The 16,572-nt window shown below is 31.6% G+C and overlaps 1 protein-coding gene and 1 pseudogene across 1 annotated transcript; both read right to left on the bottom strand.

Moving 5' to 3' along the window:
- Positions 1 to 486: 486 nt before the first annotated feature.
- LOC120183213 (UDP-glucose 4-epimerase GEPI48-like) lies at positions 487 to 2,020 on the bottom strand. The gene is made up of 2 exons (XM_039187951.1): positions 1,527 to 2,020; positions 487 to 1,033 (listed from the first exon to the last, which is right to left on the bottom strand). Exons 1-2 carry the CDS (start codon positions 2,018 to 2,020, stop codon positions 487 to 489), a joined length of 1,041 nt encoding a protein of 346 aa, XP_039043882.1.
- Positions 2,021 to 5,059: 3,039 nt separating this feature from the next.
- Positions 5,060 to 7,594, bottom strand: LOC120183229 (annotated as a pseudogene).
- Between the last annotated feature and the right edge of the window lie 8,978 nt (positions 7,595 to 16,572).

Raw genomic sequence — 16,572 nt, 5'->3', positions numbered from 1 at the left:
TTAATTATTTTTTGAAACTTAATGTTAAATTTTTAACGGGTACTAAAATGAATAAAAAATATTTTATATACTTTCATACCAATATCTACTAATTTAATGTTGAATGTTAAATTTATTAAAGAATGCATTAACGTAAAATATATATTCTTCTAATAGTTTAAGATAATTATAAGATAATATTTATTTATAGTTTTTTTAACTTATTAATAATGTGTACACTTCTAATCTTATATTTCATCAAAGGAATGTTGTAATATATATATATATATATATATATATATATATATTGAATAGTAAGATAATTACATAATATTATCTCTCATAGTCTTTTTTTAATCAAGGATAATGCACACATCTTTGCATACGAAACTGTTTAAACTCAAGAGTTCAAAAGAGAACAATATTCCCTTTAACGACTAAATTAATTATTCTCGAGATAATCTTAAATTCCGTGAATTCAGTCCCGAAGCAGAAAACGCTCTGGGCTTATGGATCAGGAGATTCGTAACCATCGGGGTTGTTCATGGCCCAGTTCCACTGATCCCTGCACATGTCCTCAACGCTGTATTCAGCTTTCCAATTCAGCTCACGCTCCGCCTTCTCAGTCGAAGCATAAACTATTTCACCGTCACCGGCTCGCCGACCGGCCATGACCAGAGGTATTTTCTTCCCGGACGCCTTCTCAAACGCAGCCACCATCTCCAAAACCGACGTTCCTTTCCCACTCCCCAAGTTGTAGACTTCACAGCCAATGTCCGGATCAGATAGCTTCCGCAAGGCGGCCACATGGCCTCGTGCTAAATCGACAACATGAACGTAATCACGTACGCAAGTGCCATCTCCGGTGGAATAATCGTCGCCGAACACGGTCAACGCCGGTCGCTTGCCAACCGCCACTTGCTGCATGTAGGGCATGAGATTGTTTGGGGTTCCACGGGGATGTTCTCCGATGTAGCCGCTCTGATGTGCACCGACAGGGTTGAAATATCTCAGTAATATTATCTTCCACTCTTGGTCTGCACGCTGTACGTCCCTGCACATATGAACAGTATTAATGAATTATTCGTAAAACGTTCGTATAACATTCTTTAACGTTTGTTAAGCTAAATTAATAAATATAAACAAAAAAAATTATTTTCATTTAATAATCTAATTAATACAAACATAGGTGTATTTGGTTTATTTATGTTCACGAACAAACTTGTTTATGAGCTCGTTTATCGACTTATTCATTTATGTTCATGAACAAATTCGTTTACCGGGTTCTCCTTTTCCTTGTAAAATTAAAATTTGAACATATGAATGACGATAAACAAATATTAAATGAACACGTTCATAAACACTAAATGAATATATTCGTAAACATATAAACGAAAATGTTCGTGAACAATATATAAACGAACACGAACAACTCAAAAATAAATAAACGAACACAAATAAGATACTGAAAATTTAAATGAACATGAACCGAACATGAACATGAACATCTTTAAAAATAAACAAATTAACACCATAATAACATCTACCTGCACATCTCTTCGACGACTGGCTTGGTTCTTCCATAAGGATTGATTGCATCCACAGGGAAGTCTTCTCTACACGGCACCTCCTTTGGCCAACCGTACACGGTGGCCGATGATGAAACTATAAGGCTTTTACATCCATGTGCATCCATTACTTCCAACAAGGTGATTGCTCCGATGATGTTGTTGTTGTAGTACATCAATGGCTTCTCCATGCTTTCTCCTACGGATTTTAATCCGGCGATGTGTATGACGGAATCTATTTTTGTTCCGGTGAAAAGTTTTTGCAGGGCTGGTTTGTCTCGAAGGTCAAGCTCGTGAAAGTGGAGGTTGTCGCCGTGTTCGCCGGCGAGCTCTTTGACTCTGCGGATGGAAGCACCGGAGGAATTGTTGAGATTGTCAACCACCACCACATGGTAACCCGCCAATAGCAGCTCTAGCACGGTGTGGCTTCCGATGAAACCAGCACCGCCGGTCACCAAAATGTTCTCAGGCATGGCGTATTTTCTCTTTATTTGAAGGAAGCTTAATTCTCCCAACCCAATCTATCACGACTTAAATAGCGGTAGCGATGTATTTGGTTCAATTCGATTCGATTTTTCACTAAAATATGAATTAAATCCTACTTTACGGGTTTTTAAAAATTGAAATCGAATGTCATAAAATTTACGATTTTAGTTTTGTTCGATTCGGTTTTGCGGTTTTTGACTGTTTACTAATTTTCTAAACTCAATCTAAAATAATTTAAATCTTAAATCGAGTGCAAATATATAAATTTAAATTCAAAAAATATTATTAGTTTTAAGATTTTATTTTTTTAAATTTGTCTTATAAAAAATCAAAATAAATTTGTTTTAGATATTTATTTATTTTCTTTTTTTTTAATTCGGTTTGCTTCAGTTCAAACGATTTTAATATGAAAACTCAAAACAGAACCGAATTGTAAATTGAAAAACTTGAACCAAACTAAACTGCATAGTTCGATTAGAATTGATTTTTATTTTTCTTGGTTTCGTTGCTCGACTCTAAATAGCAGGTAAATTATGTGTTTAATACCTAAACTATCAATTTTAATCTATTTTAGTACCGTAACTTTCAATTTATTTTAAAACCATACCTAACGTTTAGTTTCGTTTCATTTTAGTACCCCATTATTAAAAACTTAACGCGTTTAGTAACTAAACTATTAGTTTTGATTCGTTTTAGTACTTAAACTTTCAATTTTTTCAAAACTTAACATTAAGTTTTTAACGGGGTACTAAAATAAAACCAAAACTAAACGTTAGGTATGATTTAAAAAAATGAAAGTTTAGGTACTAAAACAGACAAAAATTGATAGTTTAAGTACTACATGTATAATTTACCCTAAAATTAAACTCTTCTATCTACTTTAAGAGAATATTACCCGACCTGAAACTTAACTCAATTATTTAGATTAAAATTTATATCTTATCTAAATTGACTCAAACATAAATAAGCATATAATTCATTTTTATTAGATAAAGTAAAGAAATAATTAAAAAAATAATATAGACGAGTATTATTATATATATATATATATATATATATATATATATTATCTCGAGTCGGATCAAGTTAAACTTTTTTATCTTAATCTCAAATTCGATCAACTCAAATTGAAACCTACTGAATTCGGGTCAAATATATGTCTCTATGGTTCAGATCAAGTTTCGTAGAAGTCCATTATAGAGGTAACTTTCATAGCCAAATTCGCTTTATTCACGATTATTAAAATTCAAACTCCCGACTTTGTTAAAAAAACTTAATATCTCGTCCAACTAAATTAGTAATTCTTGATATTAATATCTCGTTTGTCATACTATGGAAAAGAAAAGATAATCACGTAATTATCTCCAATGACCTTTTTTATGTTTATAGTCTAAATACAAGTAACACAGACAACATTTTAGCTTTAAAAATATTATCTTTGTACATGATTTTCTTGACTATTGACTATTGTGCTACACATTAAACTGGAGATGGAAAATGATTGATCTTTTACAGTAGTAAAAAAATAATAAGGGTACTTAACATATCAGTTTTGGTCTATTTTAGTACTTAAACTTTTTATTTTTTTGAAATCATACATAAAGTTTACTTTTTGTTTCATTTTAGCACACTTGTTCAAAATTTAACGTTAAGTTTAGAGAGGAAAAAAAATGGAAGTTTAGGTACTAAAATGGGCCAAAACTGATAGTTTAGATACTAATCGCGTTAAGTTTTTAACGGTGGATACTAAAATGAAACAAAAACTAAACTTTAGGTATGACTTTGAAAAAATTAAAAGCTTATTAAAATATCAAAACTGATAGTTTAGGTACTAAATGCATAGTTTACTCTAAAAAATTCTCTCTTTTCATTTTTGGGCCATGAAGGCACTATCTCATGCTCTAACCTTTGTTTGATGTGTTCTACCAATGCGCCAATCATCACAGTGGGTGTTCTTTAGACCCATAATTTTTAGATCACCTTATTTTGATCCTCTAAATCTGAATTCGACCTATTTCATATGAATCTATTATCTCCGAACATCTAAAACCTACGTATATCGAAAGAGAGAGAGGAAAAAAAAGGTTAATGAAGCAATATAAAAGATAAATTTTCTTTTTTCGGCCCATCTCAAAATAGAAATGATCCAATAATCAGATTACGAGATCAAAAGTCCGGAGAGAACTTTTGAGGTTTTTGTGGAGATTTTATGAGAAACTAAACCGACAAACTTGTAGAGGAAGAAAAGAGGAGTTATACGACGTTATTGTGTTAGTTAAAAGTTATGTTAGACGATGACAGTTCGATGTCTTGAAGTTTATGACGCTATATTTGTGAGTTTTGAGATATTTTTCAGTTAAACAAATATCAAATTTGCATTCATGAGGACTAAACAAGTGAAAGACGACTCATCATCCACCATCGACAACGGTTGTTGGTGGTTGGTATGATAACCTATCATGACAAGTGGTGACGATATCTAAGTAGATGGAAAAAAAGAAACGCAAAAAAGAAAATACGAAGAAAATGGTTTATAAGAATACAAAATAAAGTTTTCTGGTATAAATTATAATTTTTAAAACGATATATTTTTAATATCATCAGTCATATCATAATTCTATTAATTATTTAAGGATGAAATGATCAAAATATAAATAATGTTAAAATTGAGTGGCAAAATTAAACATAATTAATTTTTAGTGACCTATTGAAATACTAATAATAATTGCAATAACTTCCTTGATTTAATTGTAAGGATGAGGTTTTAGAGTTCTAGGAACTTTGAAATCTAGTAGTCGAATATTGAATGAGCTTAAGGTCCCCGAATTTTGAAAATTTCACATTATAGCCCTTAAAAGTTTTAAATTTTTTGTTTGACATTTATAATTAGTGGTTTATTTTTTAAAAAATATTATATTTTTTTAAAAAAATAAATCACGTTGTAATATTCATAACGTTCAGAAACGCTACAGCCACAATTTAATACTATATCATATAAAATTAAAGTTTCAAACATTTTAATACATGTTTACGTAAGTTATCTCCCCTTCACGTACCTTTATTGCATGCATTATAGCTTAATTAAACATTGCATAAAACAGTTCAATGTTTTATGCACACACACGCACATTATCACTGCATGAGACTACGAATACTTCAAGGCTGATGTGGAGCAAACGGCGGCCATTTTCCGAACTTGGGGTGGTGGAAGTACTTCGGATGAAGCTTGGGGATCGGCGGGCACGGCTTCTTTGGGATTGGATGGATCTTCGGAATCGTAGGAAGCGGGTGAGGTTTCGGCTTGTAAATCGGAACTGGATGAGGCTTATAAACCGGAGGCTTGTAGACCGGAACTGGATGAGGCTTATAAACCGGAGGCTTGTAGACCGGAACCGGGGGCGGAAGCGGCTTCTGTAAATCGGAGGGTGAGGATAATGATGGTGGAAGAAGCTTTTCAATGGTGAAAGTGGTGGAAGCTTTGGCAATGGAGAGAACTTATGGTGGTGGTGTGGCCAAAAGAGGCGGAGGCACACGTTATCGGCGAGAATTGAGCTTCCCTTTCAGCCCGAATCGGTGTTCGCCATCGTCCCCGGCGGATTTGAAAATGATCTTGGAGGATTCGAGGCCGTCGAGGGAAGGGCAAGGTTGAGCCGATGCACTGTGGAGCTGCGCGTAGCATTGCTCCTTTAATTTACCATCTTTAACCATGTCTCCGGCAAGGGATACTTTGAATTTGCCTTCATCGTCGAGCTCGCCGGAGCCTCGGGTTTCGAAGTTTTCGCCTTTTTCCGGCTTGCAGTCTATGGTAACACGAAGGCCTGCAAAGAAAAACAACAATAAGATACAACATCATGGATTTTAACGAAGACCTACATGCATATGTATAAACATAAGCCAATTATGGTTTTTGTCCCTATACTATACTCAACTTAAGAAGTATGATTTAGTCTTCATATATTTTAATTTAGTATGATTTAATCCTTTACTATTAATGTTATACCTCAGTTTAAATCAATAACATCTTATGTGATAATTTAGGTCCTTATAAGTTCAAATATTAGATAAATTAAACCTTATTCTCTTAAATTTTGAGTTTAAATATTTAAGGGTAAACTATGCATTTAGTACCTAAATTATTTGTTTTGATCCTTTTAGTACCTAAACTTTCACTTTTTTGGAAATCATGCCTAAAGTTTAGTTTTTGTTTTATTTTAGTACCGAACCGTTAAAAACTTAACGCGTTTAGTACCTAAATTATCAGTTTTGGTCCATATTAGTACATAGACCTTCCATTTTTTTCCAAAAATTAACTTTAAATTTTCAACAAGGGTACTAAAATGAAACAAAAACTAAACTTTAGGATTTTGAAAAATTGAAAGTTTATGTGCTAAAACGGACCAAAATTGATAGTTTAGATACTAAATACGTAATTTACCCAATATTTAACAAGTCCTTATTCTTAAAGTTTAAGAATTTAACCTATTATGATATTCGATTCTGACTATGTTCATATGCATATAAACTTGAATATGCATTGCAATTAAGGATGGATTATGAGTATCTGACTCGAACTTGATGGATTTTGACCTGACTTCATTAGATATTTTTTTGTTAAAAAAAAATAGGTTCTAGTTGGGTCAAGATTTTTGAAAGATCGGGTCAGATTCAAATTTAAGGTGTAAATTATTCTAATCTAAGTGTCTAACCAAATATAATATTATAATTATCTTTTATATATTTAGAGATAATTGCAATAATACCTCTAGTATCTCTATTTGTATTTTTAATTAGATCATTAATTTACCATATATATATATATCAGATAGAGTCGGATCAGGTGCGAGTTTAAAAAAAATTAAATCAAATTTCAAGTAAGGTGCAACCTAGTAAACCTATATCAAATACATGTGGAAAAGTTTAATTTTCAAATCGGATTCATATGGGCCAAAACCCCTAATTTTAATGAATGGCCCGTCACCAGCGAAACAAGCACATATGAAATATGATTAATTCAATGGATAAACTACATCAGGTACCATCAAACTTTAGACGTTGTATCGATTTTACCATTAAACTTATAATTTTGTCAATTATAGCACTAAACTTTGACTTCCGTTTCAGTTATACCACTGGGTTATTAAATTATTAACGATCGAATCAAAACGACGCCGTTTTGGTGAGGTGTCTATGCCGGAAGCCATTAGCCACGTCATCGGGGCCTTTAACGATGTAAAGGTTCAGTGATATAATTGAAAAGAAAATCGAAGTTGAGTGTTATGATTGGGAAAATTGAAAGTTCAGTGATATAAACGATACAACACCTAAAGTTTTGTGGTATCTGATGTAATTTACCTTGATTCAAGTAGCAAAGACAACACAATACCTGAGAATGCTTGTCTGGTCTCGAAACTATTCTCAGCACAATCTGCACATTCTCCATCCCCGATCACTTCAAATGCTGCAGCATCGCAAAAGCTCGTAACAAACAGCAACCACGACACCAACAAGCACACAAGTGTCCCTCCTCGATGCACGAGGCTCCTCATCCTTGATAGCAATGGTTTTTGAATCGTATCAGTTATTGGACACCAAAGCTCTTGTTATATAATGATCTTAAGGGCAAGGATTCATAGGGCTACCGACATCAAGCTTAAATGTCCTCCACATAGGGATTGACACAATACCCGAATATGATGGGTTTCGATTTGACCCCACCTTATTGAGTCAGATTTTTTTAAAAAAAATTGAGTTCGGGTTGGGTCGGCTCATATTTTCTTAGAGATTATGTACGAGTCGGTTTTAAGGCAAAAATATCTAATCTAACCCAACCCAAAAAAATTATAATTTTATCTTTTATATTTATGATTTAGTTTAAAAATAATTTTTTCTAATTAAATCTCTATTTTTATTGAATAAAAGTAATATTTTTTTATAAATAAATTATTCTGGGTCAGGTTCGAGTTTTATCTTGAAAGGGAGGGTTGAGTTCAGGACAGATGGAGGGTGTATAATTTTCAGATCAGATTCCGGTTGAATAGAGAATGTATAATTTTTGGACCGGTCGAATTAACTGAAAATCCCGACCTATGCTCATCTCTACATCCACATGAGGTTAGGGCCCCTTTGAGTATGACTTTAAAAAGGATGGTAATGTGCCACAACCAATGGCTTCATTTGTGCAAGATGTTGATGTTTTAGCTTTTTTCATTCAATGTGATCTCTCAACTGCACAACGGTTGAATAATGCTTTGGGGTTTTCTCTCACAATGTATATTTTGAGAATCTGCACACACTCTGTAAAACATCTGTTTGAGTCCGAAGTTTTTAAGGAGAATAACATTCATTTTTATCAATAAGACTCATTCTAATAATTTGAATCATATGATGTGGAACGAATCGAGCGACCTCAGTGATTAAGGAATTATTGTTGTTTTTTGAGGTTTCGCGTTCGAGCACCAGGAATGTTAAGGGTGTGAGCGTTTGAAATCAAATGGTTGAGAGTTATATTTAAACAAATATTGCCTTTTGCTTACTCCATATTAATAATAAAAAAACAGAGTGATGTTGTCTTAATACTTTATTCTAATTTTGTTTATAGCATATTTTGAGGTTGTCCAAAATTATAATATTTTGTGTTATGACAACAATAATACTAATCAAATTAATATTTTATCAACAAATTAATTGTTAATGATAAATGAAATTAATTAACCTTAAAATTTTCTAAAAAGATTATAAATAAAATACATTTTAAACATAAATTTAATGACAATGATAGATTTAGTTAGAGGTCACGTACCAAAATGTAGGTCAAACACTACATTAAAATTCCAAATTGAAGACATCATTAAACACCTTAATATTTGGTGAGAAGATAGCTAATGTGCAGGTAATGTTATGTTTTTCAATTTAATAGGTTCATAAATCAAATTAGGTTTGATTTGATAATAAAATTTTAATTATTTTAAATTAATTTTTATATAAATATTTATACGTTTTAAACTCTAAATTCTAATTCTAATGAGATTCGAATTTAATGGGTTTTGATTCGACCATATAGGTTCAATTTTTTTTTGAAAAATTAAGTTTGGGTTAGGTCTATTTTTTGGAGAATAAGGATGGATCGGTTCGAGTATAGCGTAAAAATAGGGATGAGCATGAGATTCGAACCCGATGGGTTTTGACCTGACCCGACCCGATCAAGTCAGATTTTTAAAAAAAAATAGGTTCGGGTCAGGCAGGTTGGGTTCTTTTAATGTTATGTTTGGGTGGGGTCGGGTTCGGGTTTAGGGTGAAAAATACCCAACCCGAAAAACTTGTAAGTTTACCTTATATATTTATGGATAATTACAATAATATCCCTCTATGTATTAATTTCTTTTAATTAAATCCCCATTTTTATCTAGTAAAAATAATATTTTTTAATAAATATATTATTTCGGATCGGGTTAGGTTCAGATTTTATCTCAAAAAATCGTGTCGGCTCGGGTTAGATGGAAGGTGTATATTTTTCAAGTCAGGTGGAGGATTTGTAATTTTCGGGTCGGGTCGGGTGGACCAAAAATCCGACCCGACCCATGCCCTCCCTAGTAAAAAATCTTTTGATCCAAGATAATTGTGTTACTATCTTTCATATATTTAGGTATAATTGCAATAATATATCTCTACATATATATATATTTTAATTATATCTCTAATTTATCTAATAAAAAATATAAATTATATTATCATATCGAGTCATCAGATACATAATTTTATATAAAAATCGAGTCGAATTTACAATCAAGTAGAATTTCTCTGAACTCTTATTAGATCAAATAATCAATAAAGAGTATAATACTCGTATTAAATTCGGACATGATTTATCGACCCATATATATCCCAAGATGTGACCCTTAACGGGGGATTTAATATATCGGTGCGACTAATGTATCGCCGCAAGTTTAGGTGATAAAAGAATTGAAAACACATTCCGAATTAAGATTCATGACATTATATGTTGGATCTTCAAGTGGACAGTTATGTGTTGTTATTAGTCATGTCTTTGGGGTTGTTATTTTAATTCACTTAATTTAAGAAAGGCTTGAAATTCATCATATTTTACATAAAAAAAATCATCATATTTGGTCGATTCATCAAACTATTTATCTTTATTTTCTCATTTTTTTAAGTAATGAATTCATCCAAATATATTCATATTTGTTCTCTCATATTCGCTTATGTCATAAGTCTTAAACTCGCTATAAGCACTTTCCTTCTTCCCTTGTGGTCTTCCCTTCTTCTCCCCTTTATGAAGATTAATATTAGATTTAAAATATCCAAAAATTCATTAAATAATTATATTGGATACAATATACAAATTATCTCTCAGCTATAAAGTGATACTTTATTGAATTCTCCAACTATCAAAAATTACAAAATGATCTTATAATTATAAGACGTTATGTTACAGTTTTGTAACTTATAATAGTCACGAAGACTCGTCCGAGGTTCGCGGTTCTACTTCGGATTCGTCAGCGAATGCTACGAGTCCCACCACAACAGTCCCCATCCAGTTCGGGCCTCAAAGAGAAAAACAGAGCTTTGGTGCTTCAACACGCATTTAAGCATCCTCGAGAAAATAGATATGGGTAAAAGACTATCATGCTAGAACAACAAAGATATGCGTCTATCTTCCTGGCCTAATTCTCGAAACAACCTGCACTGTAAGATTTTGAACAAGCATACGATGGTCAAAAAGGAAATGAACACTGGTTTAAAGTAATTAATCGGATTGGGAAATTATAGTAAACAAAAACAGGAAAAAGTGCCCAAATAAAGATGTGGGAATGTTTAATTCTCAAACTAATGCACTCATATGATTAATTCCTGATATAGGGTGTTTTCTACAGGGTTTTGAGATCTCTCGGCGTCTTCTGAGTTGGACCAGATTTCTCGACGTCTTTAGGGTGAATTCCATTGTTGAAATCCCGACGTCTTTAGAAGAATAAAAAAAGTTAACGTTTTACACAAATATCACCTTAACAGAAATTAATTACTTGTTAGGCACTGTTTAAGAATATTTTACGGATCTAGCAATTTTTTAAATATTTTCTATAAAATTATTCCTGCATTAAATTACACAATACAATTATGTCTACCAATTACCATTTGACGCTTTATGATGCGTTTTTGACACTTTCAGAATCCTATACGTATAATATATTCTAGGATTTTGAAAAATAATTTTGCAGAAAGGCGCGACACATTCACCGCATAGGATTTTGAAAAATAAATATTAGTTATAAAACTTTTATAAATATTTTTCAAAATCCTATGTGGTGCATGTACCGCGTCTTTCTGCAAAATTATTTTCAAAATGATGATGATGATCTGTAATATTTTATAAAATTATTTATATTTTAGATTATTTACCCTCAAAGTTTTCCTAGAATATATTATACGTATAGGATTTTAAAAGGGTCAAAAACGCATCAGAAAGTGTCAAGTGGTAATTAGTAGACATAATTGCATTGTGTAATTTAATGCAGGAAAAATTTTATAGAAATTATTTAAAAATTTGCTAGATCCGTAAAATATTCTTAAACAGTACCTAACAAGTAATTAATTTCTGTTAAGGTGATATTTGTGTAAAAATGCCAATTTTTTTTCCTGGATTTCAATTAAAGACGCCTAGAGATCCCAAAAAACAATCAACACCCCAAGAGACGCCGAAAGATTCCAAAACCCTGTAAAAAACACCCTAGATCAAGAATTAATCGGATGAGTACATTAGTGTGAGAATTAAACATTCCCACATCCTTATTTGGGCACTTTTGTCAACAAAAACAAGAGCTGGCGGCTTCAATCCAACGGATAAAATTTACATTGAGCTCATCCGAACGGAGATTTAACGGTGAATCATTGGTCAATGACTTGTTTAAAGTAATATAAAAAATACGGCAACCACCTCTCAACTACAGGTTTTGTACATTTGTCCCAAAGAAATTTAAAACGGCGCCGTTTAGTCACTGAAGAATCTGGTTCTTATAACGAGGATAAAATACATAAATAGTCTCCAATTATATATTGATGCTTTGTCGAGTATTCCAATTGTTAAAAATTATAAAATGATCCCTTAATTATAAAACTTTATTTTGTTGAGTCTTTCGACTATTAAAATTTTTAAAACGATCATCTAATTATCATATATTCAAAATTCATCATTTTTATGTTAAAAATTTAATGATATTATGTGTTGGACGTTAAGTTGTTGACTGAGATATGTAAATTTTAAACATAGAACTGTTTGAATTTTATAGTTGTTTGAGACTGAAATCAAATTTTAGCATATATCGATCAATAGGTTAACGTCTAGTTCGACGGTTATCAATTTTTTAACAGAAAATGATAAATTTGAAACATATGAATAGTTGAGTGTTCATTTCATAACTTTTAATATAAAAATAAACCCTAATGTATATGTATAATTAATATTTAACGTAACTATAGGCATACATACATATATAACAACTAATGAAAGCTTTATTTAGTATTAATAAATATAAAAATAAAAATAAAAAAATTATCAATATTAAAATCAATAACAATAATTAAATGATACTAATAATATATAATATAAATAAGTAATAGTGGGAATAATAGAAGTGAAGTGATAAAACACTAGTAAATAATAAGAAGTACGTCTATATATATATAAAGGAAAGTGGACCTCGAACAAAAATGAGCTAATACACACTTATGTTTGTGTTTTGTCCATTTTTAGTCATTGATTTTAAATTATAAGATATTGTCACTTTTGTTTTTTTATTTATTTAAGATGTGGTCACCATCACGGGTTAACTGTTGTTAACAGTAATAGATTAAGTGGAGTGATTTTTTGGTATAATCATATATTTAGTCCATATTATTTACATATTCTCTCAGTTTAGTCATACTTTTAATAAATTAAAATAAATTTAATCCTATAATCAAATGATGCCATGTCATGTGTCAATGGTGACATACGTCATGCCACTTGTCACCATTCTGTTGGAGGACAAACTTTATTTTAATTTATTTTAATTTAATATATTTATTTTTCATCAATTTGTTTTGTTTTGTTAAATTAAAATAAAGTTAGTCTTCCAAACGAATGGTGATATATGACACGACACGTAATACCAATGACATGTGCCATCATTCGATCGGACGATTAAATTTATTTTAATTTATTAAAAGTATGACTACATTGAGAGAAAATATATAAATAACAAGGACCAAATGTATGATTATACCAAAATATTTTAAAATCGATGACTAAAAGTAGACAAAACACAAATATAAGTGATCATCCGTGTAGTTAACCCCTGATTTTTTTAAAAAGGTGCAACTAGATATTTAACTTCTTTTTAGGTGTAATTAGGTATCCAATTTTTTTTTGGGTACAATTAGATGCCTAACAATTTTTAATTACATATGTTCAATTTGATCAAAATTTTAAAATTAAAACGTCCAAAACCTAAATATTTAAATTAAAACATAGGGGTTAAACCAACAATTTATGCTTAATATATTAGATTAATAAAACATTTAAGCTTTATAATTCATAAAACCATGATAGCAACCGTTCTCCTACTTGTCCTTGGTCCTGCTTTTAACCAGAAGCATGAAAAAAGATAACCTTATCTGGAAAGTACATACCCAGCCTTTATGGAGGGAAATTTCAACAAGATAACAATAATGTGCTCTTAATGGTCGATGTTTTCATAATCATTTAATAAGTTCATATCGTTTTTAAAATTGTTTATGAAGAAATTAGTGAAATATCATTTATATCGTAAAGTGAATGTGAAACTTAAATACTGAACGTATACGTATTCATAAGTGTCTTGTATGTCATTAGTAGGGGTGCTTAATGAGTTGAACAGCTCGTGAGCAGTTCGAACTCGACTCGGTCAAAGCTCGATAAAACTAGACTCAGGTTGACTCGACTCGAACTCGAGCTCGACTCGAACTCGAGCTCGACTCGAGACCTTAACGAGTTGAGTCGAGCAAAGTTTTACTCGACTCAATAAGTTCGCGAGAAGCTCATTATTTTTTTTATATAATTTTTTAGTAGTTATCTTAAAAAATTATTTAATACATACGCTCAAAAACCAAACCTTATTTATTATTTTAATATATTTGTGAATTGTTATTTTGGAGTTTAAACTTTAAAATTACTTCATATACTTTTTGATATTTTTTGGTAAAATTTATTAATTTATGTTTTATATTAAGTTATATATAGTATTACTAAATTTTACCTATAGTTAAGAAAACAAGGTAAAAATATCGGTGAGCTTAACGAACAACTAGGCGAGCAATGAGCATCGAGCTTAACGAGTAACGAGCTTAACGAGCAACTAGTCGAGCATCAAGTTTTCTTAACGAGCATGAGTCGAACAAAATTTTAACGAGCTTAACGAACAAATAGTCGAGTCGAACAACAAAATTTTTTAACGAACATGAGTCGAGCACTGCCCAACTCGCGATCGACTCATTCAATAAACACCCCTAGTCATAGTACATAGGATTCAACCATATGCGAAAACTCTAGGTTTAATAATACAAAAAACATGTTATAAAGATTTGATGCACAAAACTATAGGTTTAACGAACATGGATCACATTATAAACAATACATTCACATTATCCTACGTTAATTACATAAATTAACCCCTTCTTTTGAGTTGAAGAAACCCTTTTTTTTTGAAGCATCCGTGGTTCATATTCTCGAAACCTAAATATCATATGGAAGCATGAATTAATTTACCTCAGTAGTTAAAAGAACTATTGTTGTTTCTAGATGTCACATGTTTGAGCACCAGCGGTTGCAGTAAAGTGATTAAGCTTTCATTATCAAATGATTGAAAGTATTTAGAACAGACACTGCTTTATAATCACTTCAGCTTAATCAAGATAAATATGATATAGAAGACACACGAACACAAACAAACCCTTATTTTATGATTCTCTAGCCGCTCAACTTCATAACTAAAAGTCCACTTAGTACACACATAATCAAACCCTAATCTCTAGTTTTTTCCCGAAAATTCTCCAAAGATCCTCTTCTTCACACCTCCCCGTGTAGGTTGCTTCATCGGTTGGTTTGCGGTCGGCTTTCGGTTGTTACTCGTCTGCTGCGGCGTGTGGTTGTTGCTTTCGGGATCGTTAGAGCTTCCGTCGTCTCTGCTGCCAATGCTGCTGTCGACTTGGCTGTTGTTTCCGCTCATCCTCTGATTTTTGTTGGAAGAAAATGATTGTAATTCTTTGAAAGGGGGGAGTGGGGAAATGCAATGGCGTAAATAAAGTTGGATTTATGGAGGCTTCAGCCATCAAGGACAAAGACCTCACATGGGCATGCGCATGCCTTTTGGTGTGGCCCCTCATGTTATTGTTTATATTAGGACTTACATTTTAGGTTTAATACCGAAATAAGTATCCAAACTGTACTTAAAATCTTGAATATGTGTCTAAAATATTTTTTGATCCATTCAGATGTCTAACGTTACAAACATTACTCATTTAGGTACTCGGGCCGTCAACGACGTTAATTATCCCGTTAAATGACACATATCACAATCTGTGATTTTAAACATTTTATTTAAAATTAAAAAATTATATATATTTTTAATGAAAAACATAAAATCTTGAAATAACCCCAAAAACTTTGAAAACGTTCATTTCAACCCCTAAACTCACGCCAACCGTCGCCTTTTACCGTCGATGACGTTAATTCTCCTATTAAGTGGCACGTGTCACAATCTTTGATTTTAAAATTTTTATTTAAAATTAAAAAAAAATTATATATATTTTAAAGAAAAACATAAACACCTTGAAATAACCCAAAAACTTTGAAAACATTCATTTCAATCCTCATGAAATCGTGACCAATCGATGGTCAATCAACGACAAATTGACATTTTATACCTCGCGAACCATAGGATAAAAATCGCGATTCCATGCGATCTTGATGACCAACGGCAACTATGACAACATATGACTAGGAGGATGGTATGGACTATATCGGCGACGACAACGGGTTAAGGATAGGATTTGGGGATTTTAGGTGTTTTATGGTTTTTTATAATTTAATAGAGATTATGATTTTTTTTATAAATATAATAATATTTTAAAAAATAAATTTCAAATCCACCAAATTGTGACACGTGTCACTTAACTGGGAAAATTAACGCCGTTCACGGTGTAGGCACCTAAATGGGTAACATTTGTAACGTTAGACACCTGGATAGGTCAAAAAATAGTTTAGGCACCTATTCAAGATTTTGGGTATAGTTTGAGCACTTATTTTTGTATTAAACCTACATTTTTTTTATTAATCTGTGTGATTATAAAGTAGTATATGTCTGAAAAGCTTTCAAATATTTAAGAATTAATGCTCAAATCTGATAATTCAAAATATAACAACAAGTCTTTTAATCACTGAAATCGCTCTGTTGATATAATTCAAAAATATTAGAAACAATTTAAAAGTCTTAAAATCTTAATTGACTAA

The sequence above is a fragment of the Hibiscus syriacus genome, unplaced genomic scaffold (genome assembly GCF_006381635.1).
Source record: "Hibiscus syriacus cultivar Baekdansim isolate YM2019G1 unplaced genomic scaffold, ASM638163v2 tig00112740_pilon, whole genome shotgun sequence".
NCBI classification, from domain to species: domain Eukaryota; kingdom Viridiplantae; phylum Streptophyta; class Magnoliopsida; order Malvales; family Malvaceae; genus Hibiscus; species Hibiscus syriacus.
The sequence above is the reverse complement of the archived record's forward strand: the minus strand, read 5'-3'. Positions and strand labels throughout refer to the sequence as shown.

What these genes read in the sequence shown, in the direction of transcription:
- LOC120183213 (XM_039187951.1), bottom strand. Translation starts at nt 2,020, where the DNA reads ATGCCTGAGAACATTTTGGTGACCGGCGGTGCTGGTTTCATCGGAAGC. An exon ending in GTCGTCGAAGAGATGTGCAG is followed by an intron (nt 1,034 to 1,526) that starts GTAGATGTTATT and finishes TCATATGTGCAG; the next exon opens with GGACGTACAGCGTGCAGACC.